We start from the raw sequence: 21,745 nt of genomic DNA, 5'->3' as shown, positions 1-21,745 counted from the left end.
GCAGTCTAAACAGCTGCCCCCCCCCCCCCACACACCAGTCACAACAAGTGGAAGCAGCGACTAAACTCTATCTCTATGCAGAGGCACAAATCCACGCCATCAAGCAGTATGAAAAAATATATTCAATCTCCAGAACAGAAGGAAAATGATAAGCACCCAGAAAACAATCCCAAAGACAATGAAATCTATAACCTAAATGACGATGATTTCAAAACTGCCATTATTAAAAACCTCAATGAGTTAAAAGAGAATTCAGATAGACAACTCAATGAGTTCAGGAGCTATGTCACAAAAGAGCTTGACACTATAAAGAAGAACCAATTAGAAATACTGGAGATGAAGAACACAATGGAGGAGATTAAGAAAAATCTGGACTCTCTGAACAGTAGGGTCGATAATATGGAGAACAGAATTAGCAATTTGGAGACTAGGAATACAGAAATGCTGCAGGCAGAGGAGGAGAGAGAACTAAGACTAAAAAGAAATGAAGAAACTCTCCGAGAATTATCCAACTCAATTAGGAGATGCAACATAAGGATTATAGGTATACCAGAGGGAGAAGAGAAGGAGAAGAGGGCAGAAGGCCTGTTCAAAGAAATAATAGCTGAGAACTTTCCAAACTTGGGAAGAGAGATGGAACTTCATGTGACAGAAGCCAATAGATCTCCAAACTTTATTAACGCAAGAAGACCAACCCCAAGGCATATAGTAGTGAAACTAGCAAAAGTCAACAACAAAGAGAAAATACTAAGGGCCGCCAGGCAGAAGAAAATAACTTACAAAAGAAACCCCATAAGGCTATCAGCAGATTTCTCAGGAGAGACCTTACAGGCTAGAAGAGATTGGAATGAAATATTCAAAACAAAACTCTGAAGGACAAAACCTGCAGCCAAGAATACTCTACCCAGTGAAAATATCCTTCAAATACGATGGAGAAATAAAAACTTTCCCAGATAAACAAAAGTTAAGGTAGTTCATCACCACAAAACCTCCTCTTCAAGAAATGCTCAGGAAGAACCTCATTCCTGAAAAATCAAAAAAAGGAAAGGGGTTACAAAATCCAGAACAAAGGAGATAAGCAGAAGGACAATAACACAAAGTAACAGCTCTCCATCAGGACAAAATGCAAAAGAACCAGAAAACAAGTGATAAAATGGCAACAGTAGGCCCCCACATTTCAATAATCACTCTAAACGTGAATGGATTGAACTCTCCAATCAAAAGGCACAGAGTGGCAGGATGGATCAAAGAACAAGATCCAACAATATGCTGCCTCCAGGAAACACACCTCAGCCCCAAAGACAAACACAGACTCAAAGTAAAGGGATGGAAGACAATACTCCAAGCTAATAATGAACAAAAGAAAGCCGGTGTTGCCAGAGTTATATCAGACAAAGTAGACTTCAAAGCAAAACAGATGAAGAAAAACAAAGAGGGGCTGTATATAATGATAAAAGGGACGCTCCACCAAGAAGACATAACACTTATAAATATATACGCACCTAACACAGGAGCACCAAAATTCGTAAAGAAACTATTAACAAAACTAAAAGGAGACATCAACAGCAATACAATAATAGTAGGGGACCTCAACACCCCATTAACACCAATGGACAGATCATCCAGACAGAAAATCAACAAGGAAATTATAGAATTAAATGAAAAATTAGATCAGATGGACCTAATAGATATATATAGGACACTTCATCCAAAAACAGCAGGTTACACATTCTTCTCAAGCGCGCATGGAACATTCTCAAGGATAGACCATATCTTGGGAAACAAAGCAAGCATCAATAACTTCAAGAGGGTTTAAATAATATCAAGCATCTTTTCTGATCATAATGCTATGAAACTAGAAATCACCTACAAGAATAAAGCTGGGAAAGGGCCAAAAATGTGGAGACTAAACAACATGCTACTGAACAAACAATGGATTATTGAAGAAATTAAAGAAGAAATCAAACATTATCTGGAAATAAATGAAAATGAAAACACACTGTACCAAATGATTTGGGACGCAGCAAAGGCAGTCCTAAGAGGGAAATTCATTGCAATACAGGCTCACCTCAATAAGTAAGAAAAATCTTACATAAACAACCTCAAACAACACCTAACGGAATTAGAAAAAGAAGAACAAACAAAGCCCAAAGTCAGTAGAAGGAGGGAAATAATAAAAATTAGAGCAGAAATAAATGATATTGAATCAAAAAAAACAGTAGAAAGGATCAATGAAACAAAAAGTTGGTTCTTCGAAAAAATTAACAAAATCGACAAACCCTTAGCCAGACTCACTAAAAAAAAAAGAGAGAAATCTCAAATAAATAAAATTAGAAACGAGAGAGGAGAAATCACAACAGATACCAAAGAAATACAAAGGATCATAAGAGAATACCATGAAAAACTATACGTCAACAAATTGAACAACCTAGAAGAAATGGGTAAATTCCTAGACTCATACAACCTACCCAAACTGAATCAGGAAGAAATAGAGAATCTGAATAGACCAATCTCAAGTAAAGAATAGAAACAGTAATCAAAAACCTCCCCAAAAATAAGAGTCCAGGACCAGATGGCTTCTCTAGAGAATTCTACCAAACATTCAAAGAAGATTTAATACCTATCCTTCTCAAACTATTCCAGAAAATAGAGGAAGATGGAGCACTCCCTAATACATTCTATGAAGCCAACATTACCCTGATCCCCAAACCTGACAAGGCCAACACAAAGAAGGAAAACTACAGGCCAATATCACTGATGAACATAGATGCAAAAATCCTCAAAAAAATTTTGGCAAACCGAATACAGCAATATATCAAAAAGATTACACACCATGATCAAGTGGGATTTATACCAGGGACACAGGGATGGTTCGACATCCGCAAGTCAATCAACGTGATTCACTACATTAACAAAATGAGAAACAAAAACCACATGATCATCTCAAAAGATGCAGAGAAAGCATTTGACAAGATCCAACATCAATTTATGATAAAAACCCTCAATAAAATAGGTATAGAAGTAAAGTACCTCAACATAATAAAGGCCATATATGACAAACCCACAGCCAACATCATACTCAACGGACAAAAACTGAAACCCATCCCTCTCAGAACAGGAACAAGACAAGGGTGCCCACTTTCACCACTCCTATTCAACATAGTACTGGAGGTGCTGGCCAGAGCAATTCGGCAGGAAATAGAAATAAAAGGAATCCAAATAGGCAACGAAGAAGTAAAACTCTCGCTGTTTGCAGACAACATGATCTTATATATAGAAAACCCCAAAGAATCCATAGAAAAACTATTAGAAACAATCAACAACTACAGCAAAGTTGCAGGGTATAAAATCAATTTGCATAAATCAGTAGCATTTCTATATGCTACCAATGAACTAACAGAAAAAGATCTCAAGAACTCAATCCCATTCACGATCGCAAGAAAAAGAATAAAATACCTTGGGATAAATTTAACCAAGGAAGTGAAAGATCTATACAATGAAAACTACAAGACCTTCTTGAAAGAAATCGATGACGACATAAAGAGATGGAAAGACATTCCATGTACATGGATTGGAAGAATAAACATAGTTAAAATGTCCATACTACCTAAAGCAATCTACAGATTCAACACTATCCCAATCAGAATTCCAATGTCATTCTTTACAGAAATTGAACAAAGAATCCTAAAATTCATATGGGGCAACAAAAGACCCCAAATTGCTAAAGCAATCCTGAAAAAGAAGAACAAAGCTGGAGGCATCACAATCCCTGACTTCAAAACATACTACAAAGCTACAGTAATCAAAACAGCATGGTACTGGTACAAAAACAGGTGCACAGATCAATGGAACAGAATTGAAAGCCCAGAAATAAAACCACACATCTATGGACAGCTAATCTTTGACAAAGGAGCTGAGGGCCTACAATGGAGGAAAGGAAGTCTCTTCAACAAATGGTGCTGGGAAAACTGGAAAGCCACATGTAAAAGAATGAAAATCAACCATTATTTTTCACCATTTACTAAAATAAACTCAAAATGGATCAAAGACCTAAAGATTAGGCCTGAAACAATAAGTCTTCTAGAAGAGAATATCGGCAGTACACTCTTTGACATCAGCTTCAAAAGAATCTTTTCGGACACCATAACCCCTCACATGAGGGAAACAATAGAAAGAATAAACAAATGGGACTTCATCAGACTAAAGAGCTACTTCAAGGCAAGGGAAAACAGGATTGAAACAAAAAAACAGCCCACTAGTTGGGAAAAAATATTCACAAGTTATTTATCTGACAAAGGGTTAATCTCCATAATATACAAAGAACTCACACAACTCAACAATAAAAAATCAAACAACCCAATTACAAAATGGGCAGGGGACATGAACAGACATTTCTCCAAAGAAGATACACGGATGGCCAATAGACACATGAAAAGATGCTCATCATCACTAATCATCAGGGAAATGCAAATCAAAACTACACTAAGATATCACCTTACACCTGTTAGAATGGCAAAAATATCCAAAACCAAGAGTGGCAAATGTTGGAGAGGTTGTGGAGAAAAGGGAACACTGAGACATTGTTGGTGGGAAGGCAAACTGGTGCAGCCACTATGGAAAACAGTATGGAGATTCCTCAAAAAGTTAAGAATAGAAAAACCTTATGACCCAGCCATCCCACTACTGGGTATCTATCCTAAGAACCTGAAATCAGCAATTCCAAAAGTTCCATGCACCCCTATGTTCATTGCAGCACTATTCACAATAGCCAAGTCATGGAACCAACCTAAGTGCCCAGCAACTGATGACGGAATAAAGAAGATGTGGTATATATATACAATGGACTACTACTCAGCCATAAAAAAGGACAAAGTCGTCCCACGCACAACAACATGGATAGACCTTGAGGGTATTATGTTGAGTGAAATAAGCCAGACAGAGAAAGACGAACTCTGTATGACTCCACTCATAGGTGGTAGTTAACATATGGACAAAGAGAACTGATCAGTGGTTGCCAGGGGAAAGGGGGGTTGGGGGAGGGCACTAGGGGTGAAGTGGTGTACCTACAACATGACTAATAATGATGTACAACTGTAATTTCACAAGGATGTTAACTTTCATAACCTTAATAAAAAAAAAAAGAAAAATACATATCAACTGATGACAGCAAATTACCCTCTGGGAAAGAATCTGGGGTAAAGAGAAGTATTCAAGGGGACCTTATACTTCATTTCTCTTGTTAAAATCTTTTATAACAAAATATTCATTTATATTTATGTAATTTTTGTAATGAAAAAATAAAACAAATACTTGTTGTAAAAAAAAATCCATACACACACAAGTATTTAAAATAAACAGGAACCATATTCTTCTCCCCAATCCCACTCAATTCAGAGGGATCCAGCTTCCTTCAACAGTTCGAGATGTAACCAAGCAAACTTTTCCCTACATTACTTAAAACTTTTACATATACAAGCAGATGTATATGTGGCACATACATGTACAGACACACATGCATGTGTGTATACATTACTATAGATGTGATAACATGTATACATATGTGTGCCATATGCACACATGGACATAAGCCCATGTTTCCAAAATGAGACGGTTACAATGGCAAAAACTGCATACAATAGGGTAGCAGTTTAGGTAAACTGTATCATATCAAGTTAAAGAAGTATTATTCAGCTATGACAGACAATGGGGTTATGGGTTAGAATTTGGGTATGAGTACTGGGGTAGAAGTGATATTTTCTCTTGTGTTTTCTAAATTTTCTATAATAACTATAGATTGCATAGTGGCAATAAAACCTTTTTAAAAAATAAAAATCAAAGGAGAGAATGCTTTCTGAAATAAAACATGAAGAACATAAAGTGCTAAACAAATATAAGGCTTCATATTGTTAGCACACATAAAACAATATGACAAACTCACATTTCATATATCATCACTTACCAATTCCACTGTCATCTAATCGCATGTAGCCTTCTGCAAGTGAGCTGAAGCCAGTTAATCCTCCCATTGCTGCATAAGGAACATCCTGTCCCACTGGTTTTCCCTGAGCCAGTCTTTCTTGCTTAGTTTCCACTACTGTGTCATGGGCATATGCAGGCTGACCACAAGCACAAGTGAAGCAACTATGGAATCCTGAACACTTGGAACCTGAATTAAGATGTAAAGGAAAGTAAATGTTTCTAACTATAGGTACTGAGCTGTTGCCCTAAAAATGCTTAGCTTAGCCAAAATCACCTGAATCTGAATCCCTCATACACAGTCCTCTGGCCCTGTAACTCCACCTCCAGCCCCTGGACTCCCTCTCAGCCACTGATCATACTTCTTAAAGATGCTAAAGTGGTAAAGGGGTATGTAGTAGAAAAAAACATACTGGAAAAACCAACTGGGATTAAAAGAAATTGGGTTAAACACTGGAAAGCCAGGAAATGCAGGCCCCCTCCTCAAATACTGAGTTAAAAGCAGGTGTGGCAGGGACAGCCCAGGGGCCAGGACCAGGTGAAGAGAGAATGTGGAAACCTCCTTGTGGATCAATTCCCAAAAAAAGCCATATTGGAAGACCTACCCACAGACATAGAAAGGATGCAATGGAATATTATTTAACAAAAAAAGGAAAGAATACTGATACACACTACAACATGGATGAATCATAAAAAGATTATGCTAAGTGAAAGAAGCCAGCCACAAAAGACCACATATTCTATGATTCCATTAATATGAAATGTCTAGAATAAAAAATCCAGAGAAACAGAAAGTAGACTATTGGTTGGCTAGGGATGGAGGGAGGGAGGAATAAGGAATGACTGCTAATGGATATGGAGTTTCTTTTTTGTGGTGACTAAAATGTTCTAAAATTTATTGGGGTGATGGTTGCACAACTCTGTGAATATATTAAAAGCCATTAAATTGCCTCCTTGAAATGGATAAGTTGCGTGTGTGTGAATTATATCTTAATAAAATTATTATATATATTTCAAAAAGCCATATTGAAATGGAGGCCAGAATACACCATTAATAAAATCTTTACACACTCACACTTCTGACAAATGTGTATGAGAACCAAGGCACATAATAAATGAGTTTTATCCAACTACTTCAATACTTAGCCAATAAAACAGATCTAATCCTGCCATCGTCATTAAAAATGTTTTATAACATATTTCATCATAAAATTTCAATTCAAAGTACTACAAAAACAACTGGAATAACTATCCCCTGAAGAAAAATACTAGACTAATATCCTACCTATTTCAAAGGGTTTTTAAAAGGAGGATTAAGTGAAAGGGCATGTGAGATAGGGGCTGGAATTTGGGTATAGATATTGAGGTAATGGTGCTATTCCACAGAAAGTGTTAAAATTATCTTGTTACATTTTGATTTTCCCATCAGCCTATGTTTTAGGCAATAACAATAATCTACCAGCAAATTATAAACTTTTTTCTGACTTATAAAATCTTTTTCAAAAACTTGTAAATAGGATTTACTTGATAAAATTCCCCCATTCGAAAATTTGAATCAGATCACGTGTAGCGATTCTTTAAAATCTTTGACTACAGCACAGCCAGAAGGACCCACAACTAGAACATACAACTATGTACTGCGGGGCTTTGGGGAGAAGAAGAAGAAAAAAAAAAAAGAAGATTGGCAACAGATGTTAGTTCAGGTGTCAATCTTAAAAAAAAATCTTTTACTATTACTTATTTGAATTGTATGAGATTAGGCTTTATGAGTACAAAGCATACAAATAACTCTGAGTTTTCCCACAACAATAAAACTTTAGAGTAGCTACCCATCAAATTTTTCTTGGTTGCTTAATACTCTATAGCTGAATAAAACTGGCACAAAGACACATGAAATATTCAATAAAGAAATAAAAATATTTTGTTTGTGTGTTTATAACAATGCAACTCACAGGCATTGCATATAAAGCCGGGCGCAGCACTGTGCTGATCAGCAAAGTGCTTGCACCTGCAGCGAACGGGCTGTGCACCATTCAAAGGGACATAGAGGTAAGCCCCACACTGGCAGCCAGTCACTCGGCAAGGCAGGCTAAGGGGGCGCTGCTGTGGAATCGTTCTGAAGTCAGTTTTATGTTGCTTATACCTAAAAACAATAAAAGGGAATAAATAATATTAATAATAAAAAAATAAAAGGGAAAAACACATTGCAAGTATTACCAGGGATTACAATTTCTCTTCTGTTATATACAAAATGCTTCTTTCTTATTTTTATTTTTGTTTCGCTGTTCTTGTTAGTAAGGCGAAAATAAACTCCCCTATACACAGTATTTCTGTCAGCCAATGTTGCTTTGGTCAGGGAAAATCTCCAGTCTTTACATTTTTATTTTCAGTTATTTAAGAAGAATTTTCACAGCAATATACAAAGAATTATCATATAATTCCCTTAAAATACTTACCACTATAGATTCTTTAATATGCAAGACAACCTAAGAGTATGAAAAAAGTTTGTTATAAATATCAAAGTGCATGACTTGCATTTATTTTCACAGGTTTGCTATTTAAAAGTGAAATAAGTTTAATAAACATATATTAATAGGATGTCATCATCATGGCAGCATGAGAAAATCTCTTTGTCCCTCCTTCCATCTACAGTGAGTAAAACATCCATAACCCAACAAAGGCTCCACTGCCCAACAGATTAGGATGCCGGAGACATCATACATTGGTACACACAAAGGTGAGTGGGTTGGAGCACAGAGAGGAGGCTAAACGGGAACAGCAGAGGCAGAACCCAGGATGCTGGATCCCTGGCCACAGCAGCTGAGCCAGCCATCCCCAGCCCCAGAGAAGTTGGTAGGCAGCAGCAGAGGCACACATGCAACTCCTGCAGCCACAGGGAATGGAGCAGCAATGGAGGTGGAGCCCAGTGATTCCAGGCTCAGCTCAGACCCTAGTAGCAGCAGCAAAGGTGTGCATGGCACTCCTACATCCCAACAACAGTGGCATGTGTCACCACAAGGTAACAGGAAACAGCTGAGACAGTGCCCTGTGTACCAGGTTCCCTCCCCACACTTCTCCTACCATGGCAGCTGAGCTTCCAATCCAGATGATCCCAGACACGGCTGAGGTGCCAGCCATTCCTGTAGCCCCAGCAGCAAAATCAGTGACCACAGCAACACAAGCAACAGCAAGGCATCAGTGACCCCCAGAAGTGCAAGCAGTAATGAAGAGAGTACCAGCAACTGCCCCAATAGAGGCAGTGGAGGGTGGAATGTGCAAATCCTCAAATATAGCCAGAGGCAGCTGATGTAATAGATACTAAAAACTAGTGCTGCAGCACCACCTACTGAAAAACAAAAGAAAGCCTTCTAATCTCTAAGCAGTTGAAAAATTTGAATCAAAACAAAGCTATACCTAAATAAAAAACATGTTTGCTACAAATGCACCAGCAGAGGTATAACTCAGCAAGCACCACAAAAAGCCACGGTACCAGAGCATTACAAAAAGAAAACAATTCTCTAGAAACTAAACATAAAGTCATAGAATATTGTGATCTAACTGATAAAGAATTCAAAATAGCTGTCATGAAGAAACTCAACAAGCTACAAGAAAACTCAGTAAGGCAGTTCAATGAGCTCAAGAATAAAATCAATGAACAGAAAGACCAAAGAGATTGAAACTCAAAAAAAGAACCAAACGGAAATTCTAGAGCTGAAGAACTCAATAAATGTGACAACGAATGCATTAGAAAGCATTGGAAATAGAGCAGATGTCACAGAAGACAGAATTAGTGAGCTTGAAGATAGGAACCTAGAAATGATGCAGGTAGAAACGGAGAGAGAACGAAGAATCAAAAAAAAAAATGTTGAAACTCTATGAGAATTATCCAACTCCATTAGAAAGAGCAACTTAAGGGTAACGGGTATCCCAGAAGGAGAAGAGAGAGAGAAGGGAGTAGAGAGCTTATTTAAAGAAATAATAGCTGAGAACTTCCCAAACCTGCAGAAGGAACTGGATATAAAAATCCATAGGGGCTGACCCCATGGCCTAGTGGTTAAAGTTCCACATGCCCCACTTCAGTGGCCTGGGGTTCGTGGGTTTGGATCCTCAGTGCGGACCTACTCTACTCATCAGCCATGCTGTGGAGGCATCCCACATACAAAGTAGAGGAAGACTGGCATAGATATTAGCTCAGGGCTAATCTTCCTCAAGCAAAAAAAAAAAAAACAAGGAGGATTGGCAACGGATGTTAGCTCAGGGTGAATCTTCCTCACAAAAAAGAAAAAAACAAAATCCATTAAGCTAATAGAACACCCAATTATTGCAACACAAAAATAACTTCTCCAAGATACATGATAATAAAACTGTCAAAAATCAATGACAAAGAAAAAATATTAACAGCAGCCAGGGAGAAAAAGAAAACAACCTACATGGGAATCCTCATTAGGCTTTAAGCAGATTTCTCATTAGAAACCCTACAGGTCAGGAGAGAATGGAAAGATATATTCAAAATATTGAAAGATAAAAATTTTCAGCCAAGAATACTCTATCCAGCAGAGTTGTCTTTCAGATATAAAGGAGTGAGGGAGAAATAATGGCTTTCCCACACAAACAAAACTAAGGGAGTTCACCACCACTAGACCTGCCTGTATATAAGATGTGTTGAAAGAAGCCCTCCTACCTGAAACAAAAAGGCAACAATATACAAAGCTTTCAGCAACATGATAAATAGATGGAATGCGAAAGTTGCAAATCTGTATCAAAATAAGATAGTAAATGCTTAATTATAACATAAAGGTTAAAGGGAAAGGAAGCATTAAAAATAACTATAACCACTTCAATTTGGTAACAAACTCACAATTCAAAAAGGGATAATTTTGGGGCCAGCCTGGTGGCACAGCAGTTAAGTTCGCATGTTCTGCTTCAGCAACCCGAGGTTCACCAGTTCGGATCCCAGGTGTGGACATGCCACCGCTTGTCAAGCCATGCTGTGGCAGGCGTCCCACATATAAAGTAGAGGAGGATGGGCACAGATGCTAGCTCAGGGCCAGTCTTCCTCAACAAAAAGAGGAGGATTGGCGGCAGTTAGCTCAAGACTAATCTTCCTCAAAAAAAAAAAGGATAATTCCTGACAACAAAAACATAGATGGGAAGAAGAAAAGGACAGAATCTGCAAAGGCAAATGAAGATACAAAGCTATCAGCAGAAAAAGAACTATCTTATCTACGAGACCTTTTATACAAACCTCATGGTAACCACAAAACAAAAAATTCAGAACAGAGTCACAAAACACAACAAAGGGGAAACCGAGAAACACATTACAGAAAACCACCAAACTGAAATGGCAGACAGAAACACAAGGAAAAAGAAACAATGGAAATGTAGAACAACTAGAAATCAAAAGATAAAAGGGCAGTATTAAGCCCTCATATATCAATAATCACCCTAAATGTAAATGGATAGAATTCACTAATCAAGATACAGAGTGGCTGAAGGATTTAAAAACAAGACCCAACAATATGCTGCCTCCAGGAGACCCATCTCAGCTCTAAAGACAAACATAGGCTCAGAGTGGAAGGGATGGAAGATGATACTCAAAGCAAATGCCAACCAAAATAAAGTGGGTGTAGCCATACTTCTATCAGACAAAACAGACTTCAGGCCAAAGAAGATAACAAAAGATAGAGATAAACATTATATAATGAAAAAGGGGACTATCCACTAAGAAGACATAACACTTATTAATATATACACACCTAACATAGGAGCACCAAAATATATAAAGCAATTATTAACAGACCTAAAGGGAGAAATTGACAGCAACACAGTAAGAGTAGGGGACTTTAATACCCCACTTACATCAATGGATAGATCATCTATCCAGAAAGTCAACAAGGAAACATCAGCCTTAAATGAAACATTAGACCAGGAGAACTTTATATATATATATATATAACATCCCATCCAAAAGCAGCAGAATACACATTCTTCCCAAGTGCACGTGGAACATTCTTAAAGATAGACCACATGTTGGGAAACAAAACAAGACTCGACAAATTTAAGAAGATGGAAATCATATCAAGCATCTTTTCCAACCACAATGGTATGAAACTAGAAATCCACTACAAGAAAAAAGCTGGGAAAGTCACAAATATGTGGAGACTAAACAACATGCTACTGAACAACTATAGGATCAATGAGGAAATCAAAGGAGAAATCAAAAAATACCTGGAAACAAATGAAAATGAAAACACAACATATCTAAATCTATGGAATTCAGGAAAAGCAGCAGTAAGACAGAAGTTTATAGAAATACAGGCCTATCTCAACAAACAAGACAAATATGAAATAAACAAACTAACATTACATCTAAAGGAAATGGAAAAAGAAGAACAAAGCCCAAAATCAATAGAAGGAAGGAAATAATAAAAATCAGAGCAGAAATAAATGATATAAACACTAAAAGGACAATAGAAAGGATCAATGAAACTAACAATGGTTCTCTGAAAAGACAAACAAAAGTGACAAACATTTAGCTAGACTCAATAAGAAAAAAAGGAGAGAAGGCTCAAATAAATAAAATCAGAAATTAAAGAGTAGAAATTACAATGGACACCACAGAAATACAAAGAATTGTAAGAGAATACTATGAAAAGCTATACGCCAACAAACTGGATAACCTAGAAGAAACAGATAATTCCTAGAATCATACAACTTTCCAAACTGAATCAAGAAGAAATATAGCATCTGAACAGACCAATCATTAGTAAAGACAGTGAAACAGTAATAAAAAAGCCTCCCAAAAAACAAAAGTCCAGGACCAGACAGCTTCCCCAGTAAATTCTACCAAACATTCAAAGAAGATTTAACACCCATCCTTCTCAAACTCTTCCAAAAAAACGAAGAGGAGGGGATGCTTCTTAACTCATTTTATAAGACCAATATTACCTCGATACCAAAACCGTACAAGGATGACACAAAAAACGAAAATTACAGGACAATATCACTCATGAACGTAGATGCAAAAATCCTCAACAAAATATTAGCAAATCAAATATGGCAATACATTAAAAGGATCCTACACCACAATCAAGTGGGATGTATTCTGAGGATGCAAGATGGTTCAAAATCCACAAATCAATCAATGTGATACACCACATTAACAAAATGAAAATCACATGACCATCTCAATAGATGCAGAGAAAGCATTCAACAAGATATAGCATTCATTTATGATAAAAACTCTCAATAAAATGGGTGTAGAAGGAAAATATCTCAACATAATAAAGGCCATATATGACAAACCCACAGCTAACATCATACTCAACGGTGAAAAACTGAAAGCTATCCCCCTAAGAACAGGAACAAGACAAGGATACCCACTCTCATAGTATTCAACATAGTATGAGAAGTCCTAACCAGCGCAATTAGCCACGAAAAAGAAATAAAAGGTATACAAATTGGAAAGGAAGAAACAAAACTGTCACTATTTATGGATGACATGATTCTTATAGAAAACTCTAAAGAATCCACCAAAAATACTATCAGAAATAATAAATGAATACAGTAAATTTGTAGGGTAACAAAATCAACATACAAATATCAGTTGTCTTTCTATACACTAACAATGAACTAGCAGAAAGATTGAGACTACAATCCCATTTACAATCACAATGAAAAGAATAAAATACCTAGGAATAAACTTAACCAAGGAGGTAAATACCTATACACTGACAACTATACAACATTGTTGAAAGAAATCGAAGAAGATGCAAAGAAATGGAAAGATATTTTGTGCTCATGGACTGGAAGAATTAACATAGTTAACATGTCTATATCACCTAAAGCAATCCACAGACAACATGCAATCCTTATCAAAATCCCAACAACATTTTTCACAAAAATAGAACAAAGAATCCTAAAATTTATATGGAACAAAAGATCCCAAATAGCCAAAGGAATCCTGAGAAAAAATTATAAAGCTGGACGTATCACACTCCCTGATTTTAAAATATACTAGAAAGCTATAGTAATCAAAACAACTTGGTACTAGCAGAAAAACATACACACAGATCAAGAGAACAGAATTGAGAGCCTAGAAGTAAACCCACCCATCTATGGACAGCTAATTTTCAACAAGGGAGCCAAAAACATACAATGGAGAAAGGAAAGTCTTTTCAATAAACGGTGTTGGGAAAACTAGACAGCCACATGCAAAAGAATGAAAGTAGACCATTATCTTACACCATACACAAAAATTAACTCAAAATGAACTAAAGACTTGAATGTAAGATCGGAAACCATAAAACTCTGAGAAAAAAAGACCAGCAACATACTCCTTGACATCAGACTGAGCAGAATCTTTTTGATTGTCTCCTCAGGCAAGGGAAATAAAAGAAAAAATAAACAAATGGGATTACATCAAACTAAAAAGCATCTGCTCAGCAAAGGAAACCATTAACAAAATGAAAAGATAACCTACAATTGGGAGAAGATATTTGTAAATTATACATCCATAAAAGGGTTAATATCCAAAATATATAACAAATTCATACAACTCAATATCAAACAAACAACCCAATTAAAGAATGGGCAGATAATATCTGAACAGATATTTTTCCAAAGAAAATATATAGATGGCCAACAGGCACATGAAAAGATGTTCAACTTCACTAATTATTAGGGAAATGCAAATCAAAACCACAGTGAGATATTACCTCACACTCGTCAGAATGGCTATTATTAAAAAGACAACAAATAACAAGTGTTGGAGAGGTTGTGGAGAAAAGAGAACCCTCGTACACTGCTGGTGGGAATGTAAATTGGTGTAACCACTATGGAAAACAGTATGAAGCTTTTTAAAAATTAAAAATAAAACTACCATATTATCCAGCTATTCCTCTTCTGAGTATTTATCCAAAGAACACAAAAATACTAATTCAAGAAGACATATGAACCCCTATGTTCATTGCAGCATTATTCACAATAGCCAAGACTTGGAAATAACCTAATGCACATCAACAAATGAATGGATAAAGAAGATATAGTATGTACACACAATGGAATACTACTCAGCCATAAAAAGGTTGAAATTTTGCCATTTGTGACAACACGGATGGATGGACCTTAAGGGTATTATGCTAAGTGAAAAAAAGCCAAATAGAGAAAGCCAAATACCACATGATTTCACTCATATGTGGAAGATAAACAAAAATACAGATACAGAGAACGAATTGGTGGTTACCAGGGGGAAATGGGGGTTAGGGATGGCAAAACAGGTAAAGGGGCATATGCATACAGTGACAGATGGCAACGAGACTTTTGGTGGGGAACACAATGTAGTCTATACAGAAGGCAAAATATAATGAGGTACATCTGAAATTTATACAGTGTTATAAATCAATGTTATCTCAATTTAAAAAAGGCTTATTGCATAAATGATTAAAAAATTAAATGTAATCAAAATAAACTGAATTTATAAAAATATATTTTAATATAATTTAATTTTTAACTTCAAGATAAATTATCAACATTTTCAAAAGACAAAGCTCTACATTAAAACACTGTAAGTAATTTTCTTAAATAGACCACTTGCGTTCTTCTCATAAGATGGTACTCAGTAAAATAATACTAAATGTATTATTCTCAATATTAATTTCAGTAACAGAAGTTAAAATAACAATGAGATATCATTTTTCACTTAGCAAGAAGAGCCAAACCATACATAATTTTTAAACTATATGCAATTCACAATGCCGTCAAGAGAGTTACAGAAGAACCAATCCCACAAAATAATGTTTTAAGAAACTTAAAAAGATCCATCCTTTAACCTAGACAGCTCTTTTTTAGAAAATATACCCTAAGAAAATAATTCCATGTATAGAAAGAGCTTTGTGCATAAAGTTAGTAGTAGCAACAATACCTAAAATTGGCAAAAAATATATGTACATACACACACTCAACATACTAATAATAAGGGAATGGATAAGCGAGTTACTAGACAATAATTTTCAAATTTTTTAGCAGTGAAACCCTTTCTTCAAATAAAATCTTTTACAGAATCATAATATATAAAATAGGTAAAGGCAGAATTGGTTAAAGCAAGGGAAAGGGCCAGAATTGGAGTCTGTCCTTCCTCTAACCTGCCTGTCCACCTGGTACACCCTGAGACGCCCTCACAGCTCTGGAGGACACCATGAACACCACTGGACCAGCCGGAATACCGAGAAGGATTAACAGTCTTGTTTACAATTACTGCATAGCAATGTGGAAACATATTTCTGTGACTCTGTCAAGAAAAACTGGTTTAACATTTATACGCACACATTTAACAACTAAATGAACTACGTAAGGAAAAAATTACACGAATATAGTAAAACGTAGGGACAGCGGGTGGCTTCTGGTGGTGAGTCTTCTTTCAACTATTCTATATATTCCTCTTTTACTTTAATAACCATGTTTCAGTTTTAGGGAAAAAAAAAATTTAGACAGAGATCTCACTGGGTGACTAGTACTAAAGAAAACTTTTCCATCGAAGTTGGGTTGGGTCCATTTTGAAGGCTAATTTCATGCTGTATAATCATACATTGATAAGAGACTGGCACTAAATTTGTACAAGAATAAATGGTAAAACTAACACAAATTCACCAAACTCCTCTGTAATTCCGAAAGATATCAATGTAACCCTCATCCTCCATTCCTCCAGTGTTTTTACTTGGGGTTGCTACATAAGTTTCAAGACAAGCTATACACAACATTACTCATCCTAGCAACTGCCTAACAACCTTTGGCAAACTGCAAGTCTGTAAACAGCAAGTAGACAAAGAGTCTCTCATCAGAGAGCCCCAGAAACTCACACAACAGGGCAGTCCTCCTTCCGCTGTTCCTGGGGAACAGAAAGTTACAGTTGTTACCTAAAAACATATTATGGGTTCAGTGATTTTTCCGTGAAGCAGCTTTGTCCTTTGGAGCTTTACAACCAGGACATCTGACAGCAGGAAAATTTAAAGTAGAACATGACAAATAGCCAAATGCAAACCTCAGGTACAGCCAACACACATCAATGACTTGAAGCCTCATGTATTCCTTCCTTCCATGTGCTTTCCCTGGAAAAGGACCACTTGTAATAAAAAGCTGTGTGCTTATATTTTTGTTTGGTTAAAAAAAGATATCAACACAACACATTTCTTAAAGTGTAAAGGGAGATTAGTACATTTGAGGAGAAATCCTTCTATTTGTAGACTGGTAACCTGTTCAGGGTGGGTCAAATTAAGCAACTCTTACAGCAGTTGTTCAGTCTGACGACCCATCCTCCACTACCTTGTCCGGTGGTGGGAGAAGCAGACTGCTCCCAGCCTAATTGAAAGAGCCCTGGCAAAGCCACAGGGGCACCATATCTTTCTTAGCAATGGCGAGAGAAGAGACGCTTAAAGTGATGGACTCCATAGGGAATTCTAATAGAATAGAAAAGAAATTTTTATATTATAGCAAAGAAAACCACTTTAGATAATTTCCAGCATATTATATAAAGGCCTGTTTTTTAATGTTTCTCAATTATCACACATAATGTTATTTATAGAAGGAAGATATGCTCTGCTACAGTTTTATATTTTCTAATCACCAGAAAACTTAGAAATAAAATATCTTACCTATGTGTACAAAAACACAGTGTCTCAGGACCCACAAGTTTACAATCCATTCCAGTTGGTGATCGCCAGCTCACAAATAATCTGTTCTCTGAGCGCATAGGTAAAACTTTTCTTTTGTATTCTTCATATTCTTCTGGAGTAAAAAGTTTCCCTCCATCGTCCTCACCAACAATCCTAAAAAAAAAAACAAAACAAAACTTCTCAAGCCCTGAGTATTTATTTTGCAGGTTAAAAATACTAAACCCTAAAAGTAAACTATACTTGTATAGTCAAAAGAAAGGCTGCTTCAGCTTTGACTTTTTTTTTTTTTTTACTTTAGTCTCATATTTCCTTCCTTCCTTCCTCCCTCCCTCCCTCCTTTCTTCCTTCTTTTTTGTGGTGAGGAAGATTGGCCCCGAGTGAACATCTGTTACTAATCTTCCTCTTTTTTTTTTCTTCTCCCCAAAGCCCCATACATAGTTGTATATGCTAGTTGTAGGTCATTCTAGTTCTTCTATGTGGGATGCCACCACAGCATGGTTGATGAGCAGTGCGTAGGTCCACACCCAGGATCATGAACCAGTGAACCATGGGTCGCCTAAGTAGAGTCCACGGGCGAACTTAACCACTCGGCCACGGGGCTGGCCCCTAAGCTCATATTAATAGCAAAATTACACACAATGGTAATAAAGCTTTTGCTCCCCATATCAAAGAGGATTATAAATAAGACAGTCAATGAATTTGTAACATCTGACTTTGATTAAGGTTCACCACTGGAGAATTACCACATATTCATCTCAACTTCTCCTTCGTTTCTGAAGGAGAACATGCCTAGTCTTCTCATTAAAAGCTGGAGCCTAAACTGCTAAAAATTTTAACATTTTCCTCCTTTATAAATAGTACCCCTCCCCGCAAAAAAACAGTACAAAAAACATCAACACAGAAGACATGACTAATGTGCACACCTGAATCCAAACGCTGGCTAGGAACTTAAACTCATGTGGGACCCACAAACACCCCTGGACCTGCACAAGCTCAAACCCACATGTGTGTTGGGTAATCAGGCGCATGATTTTTTAATTCCAGAAGTAAGACCTCAAAATCTTATGGGAAAAATTAATCCACCGCTATTTCTTAATTTCTTAAGAAATTAAGAGTTGGCTTCCCCAGAGAAGAAGGAAGCACAATTAAAAGAATCTGTTCACAACTGAAGAAACTTCTTGAAAATACCCCCCTTTAAAAGTCATGAAAAGTGTTGTTTGAAGAATGATCCAGAATTTTTTGTGCAATCCATACCTTCTTCCATACTTTCAAGCCTTTAGCTGAAGTAGATAAATAAAACCAATTCAGAAGCTATGAAATCATCACACCCTTCTTCCTTAAATAATTTAGATACACAAGAGAGAAAAAACAAAGGGAATTTTATTCTGAGATAAGTTCTAGGCCATTTCACTTTTATAATAGCTACCAAGAAGTACACCAACAGGTTTAAGATCAGCACAGATCTTTAAAGAAAAAGATCATTTGTATTTAAGTTCTGAACCAATCCAGTTCAAACTTTGTTGCATTTACGGAACCCCCAAGGGATCCAGTTCAAATGCAGATTCAGATTAATAGGTCTGGAGTGGGCCTGAGAGTCTGCATTTCTAATAAGCTCCCAGGTGATGTCTACACCAATGGTCCATGATTACCACACTTTGAGTAGCAAGGCTCTACCTTTTATAGCAAATTGTTTCAGGTTAGCTATGTTTGCAAAAATAATTTCCCACCAGGCCCTAACATTTTCTGGGCCACGCAAGAGACTACAGCTGGAGGCCCACACTCCACATATCTAAATATCTTAAGTTATCAGTCAAAACCAGGGCCCAGCAACTTGTTCCCAGGGAAAAGCCCTGGAGACTCAGGGGCCAGCTCTGCCTTGGGTGAGGGCTGGGTGGAAGCCATCCTGACATAGGACTCCTGGAGCTACCTGGACCCACCTGAACCGGGCATGAGGCCTGACGCACCAAGCTCCTCACCCTCACTTTTCTGGCTCAGAACTACCAGGCATTTCTAGGCATTACCCAAACTATACCACCGAGACAGTCAGAGGGGGTGCAGTCAGCATGTGAACTCTTGGGTGATTTGGGGTGACCACTTTTAAGTGGAGCAGCCCCCCTTGCTCAATGAGGTTTCCCAGGCAGAGCTGTGATTGTCTCACTTCCCGGTTATACACAAACATTCCACACACACACACACCCGCATCCTCCTGCTTGTCCCTCTCCAGTAATTCCCACTCACCCACTTCCCCAACTATCAAAACCTTTCTTCGGATGCCGGCCAAAAGAACAGGTGGCCGCAGGTGCACTGGCCTCTGTGAAGCCCGGGGCAGTGAGTCGTGTTCTCAAGCCAAAGAGGCAGCTGCTTCTCCAGCTTCTGGAGAGGAGTTTCCCCAGAACCACGGAAACTACACCAGTCGGTGTCTTTCTCCTAAAACCAGCCCTTTGGGGTTGGGAGCACGCTTGGAATTTCACCACTCATCCCATTACTAAACTACCATGCCAACTGGACGTCTGCTAAGTTCATAGGCCCCGAGTATTCCATGTGTAATTCTTCAATGGCCATTTAGAAAAAAACAACTGGACCTTTGCATAAATCTAGAGTTACTAATCCTTGTGGGAAGCGGTCGCTGCGGGAGACCTCTTAAACCGCCTTGGAAGAGACTGACTGGAATAGAACTGCCCGTCATTCAAATACTCAATTACAGAAAGACAAAACTTGAAATCGACGTAAGCCTCCCCCAACAGCCCGGGGACGGATTCCGAGCGTGCCACCTGCGCTCCCTGGGGCGAGGGGCCCGGCCGCCCGAGGCCTCGCCGCCCCGCGGAGCCGCCGCCTCACCTCCGGTACTCCAGGTACTCGTCCAGAGCCGCCGCGCCGCCGGCGGGGAACGTCAGCCGCTCCATGGCCGCCGGGGAAGAGAGCCGCACCCGCGCCGCGCGCCCCGCGCCCCGAGCCCCGAGCCCGCCCGTGCGCGAGCCGACCGCCGAGCGGCCACGCCCCCGCCCGGCCGCCTCCCCATTGGCCCGGCCCGAAGACCGCGGCGTCGGCGCAGGGCGCGCGCTTCCACCTGGCCGCCCGCGCCGGGCGCGAGGAGCGCGCTGTCTCCAAGCCCAACCCCGGCCGACAGGGGGTGCTGTTTACCGCCCTCCCCAAAGCTTGCCGCTGACGCTTCTCCCTTTCACGGGTCTGGCAGGACTCTTTGTAAAGGAACAAGTGACAAGGGCGTGCAATACCTCGCATGAATGCACGCACGGACGTGGCTTATTTCTTTGTGCAGAGATTTTCGCTGGTTTTGAGAAAGTTCTGGATAGTTTCAGGACCCCCTCCCCATAATCACCAGCCGTGTTTTCAAAATTGGCGTTTAAAAACCTGTGACGTGTAATCAATAGTCCTGCCTCCAGTTTGGCTGTCACGAAAGCAACATGTTCTTCAAAGGAAGTGAAAAGCGGGTTTAAGGGGAAATAAATAGAAACCATTTGGTTAAGATTTTTTAAAACCTTTGGAAATAGCCACAAAATCTTTTTTTTTAAGTTGAATTACCTTGCGATTGGTGATTTGTCCATAATTTGGTTTAGCAACCTGGAAAAGGGGTCGGAAATCCATCGTTACTCAGGAGTCTAAACTCTCAGGCTCCCTGGAGATCAGCTTGAGCGCCCTCTGTAAATTATCTGAGAGGGAGAACCGGCAAACAAGAAAAATAATTCATTGAACTACAATACTTTATTCCAAAAATACTTTCCCGAATATTTCTGGTCCAAAAAACAAAATATTATGTAGACAGATTGTTTAGGTGCTCCTCCTACCTCCCTTTTCACTGCCCTTTCTTCACTTCTAAAGTCGTCCTCCTCTCAAGGCGATCCCATTCCCACTTTGACGTCCTCACTACCTTTTGTTAATTACTCTCCACCAGTGTTATCTCCTAACTCAGCCTTAGCCAATAAACTTTGAAGTCTCTGGAACATATTTGCATTTTATAGAGAGGTTTTAAGGTTAAAAAAATCTTTCAACACTCAGATAAAGGAGTGATCCTGAAATGGGGTTATTTTAGGGGAAGGAGCCCTGCTCAGTACTCTCCCCAGTCACGCCCTGTGGGGCACTGC

General features: G+C 38.4%; 1 protein-coding gene across 2 annotated transcripts in view; it reads right to left on the bottom strand.

Moving 5' to 3' along the window:
- Positions 1 to 20,613, bottom strand: part of FAM221A (family with sequence similarity 221 member A) — a 33,656-nt gene extending 13,043 nt beyond the window's left edge. For both annotated transcript variants that reach the window (XR_006889916.1, XM_046670670.1), the window contains exons 1-4: positions 20,484 to 20,613; positions 17,625 to 17,798; positions 7,929 to 8,119; positions 5,960 to 6,166 (exon numbers count right to left, since the gene is read on the bottom strand). Coding sequence is in view for 1 of the 2 variants with exons in the window: in XM_046670670.1 (XP_046526626.1) it covers positions 5,960 to 6,166; positions 7,929 to 8,119; positions 17,625 to 17,798; positions 20,484 to 20,548 (637 nt within the window). In the remaining variant the exon portion in view is untranslated. The remainder of the gene's footprint in view (positions 1 to 5,959; positions 6,167 to 7,928; positions 8,120 to 17,624; positions 17,799 to 20,483) is intronic.
- Between the last annotated feature and the right edge of the window lie 1,132 nt (positions 20,614 to 21,745).

Source organism: Equus quagga, chromosome 8 (genome assembly GCF_021613505.1).
Source record: "Equus quagga isolate Etosha38 chromosome 8, UCLA_HA_Equagga_1.0, whole genome shotgun sequence".
Classification (NCBI taxonomy): Eukaryota; Metazoa; Chordata; class Mammalia; order Perissodactyla; family Equidae; genus Equus; species Equus quagga.
This window is presented reverse-complemented; position numbering and strand designations above follow the sequence as displayed.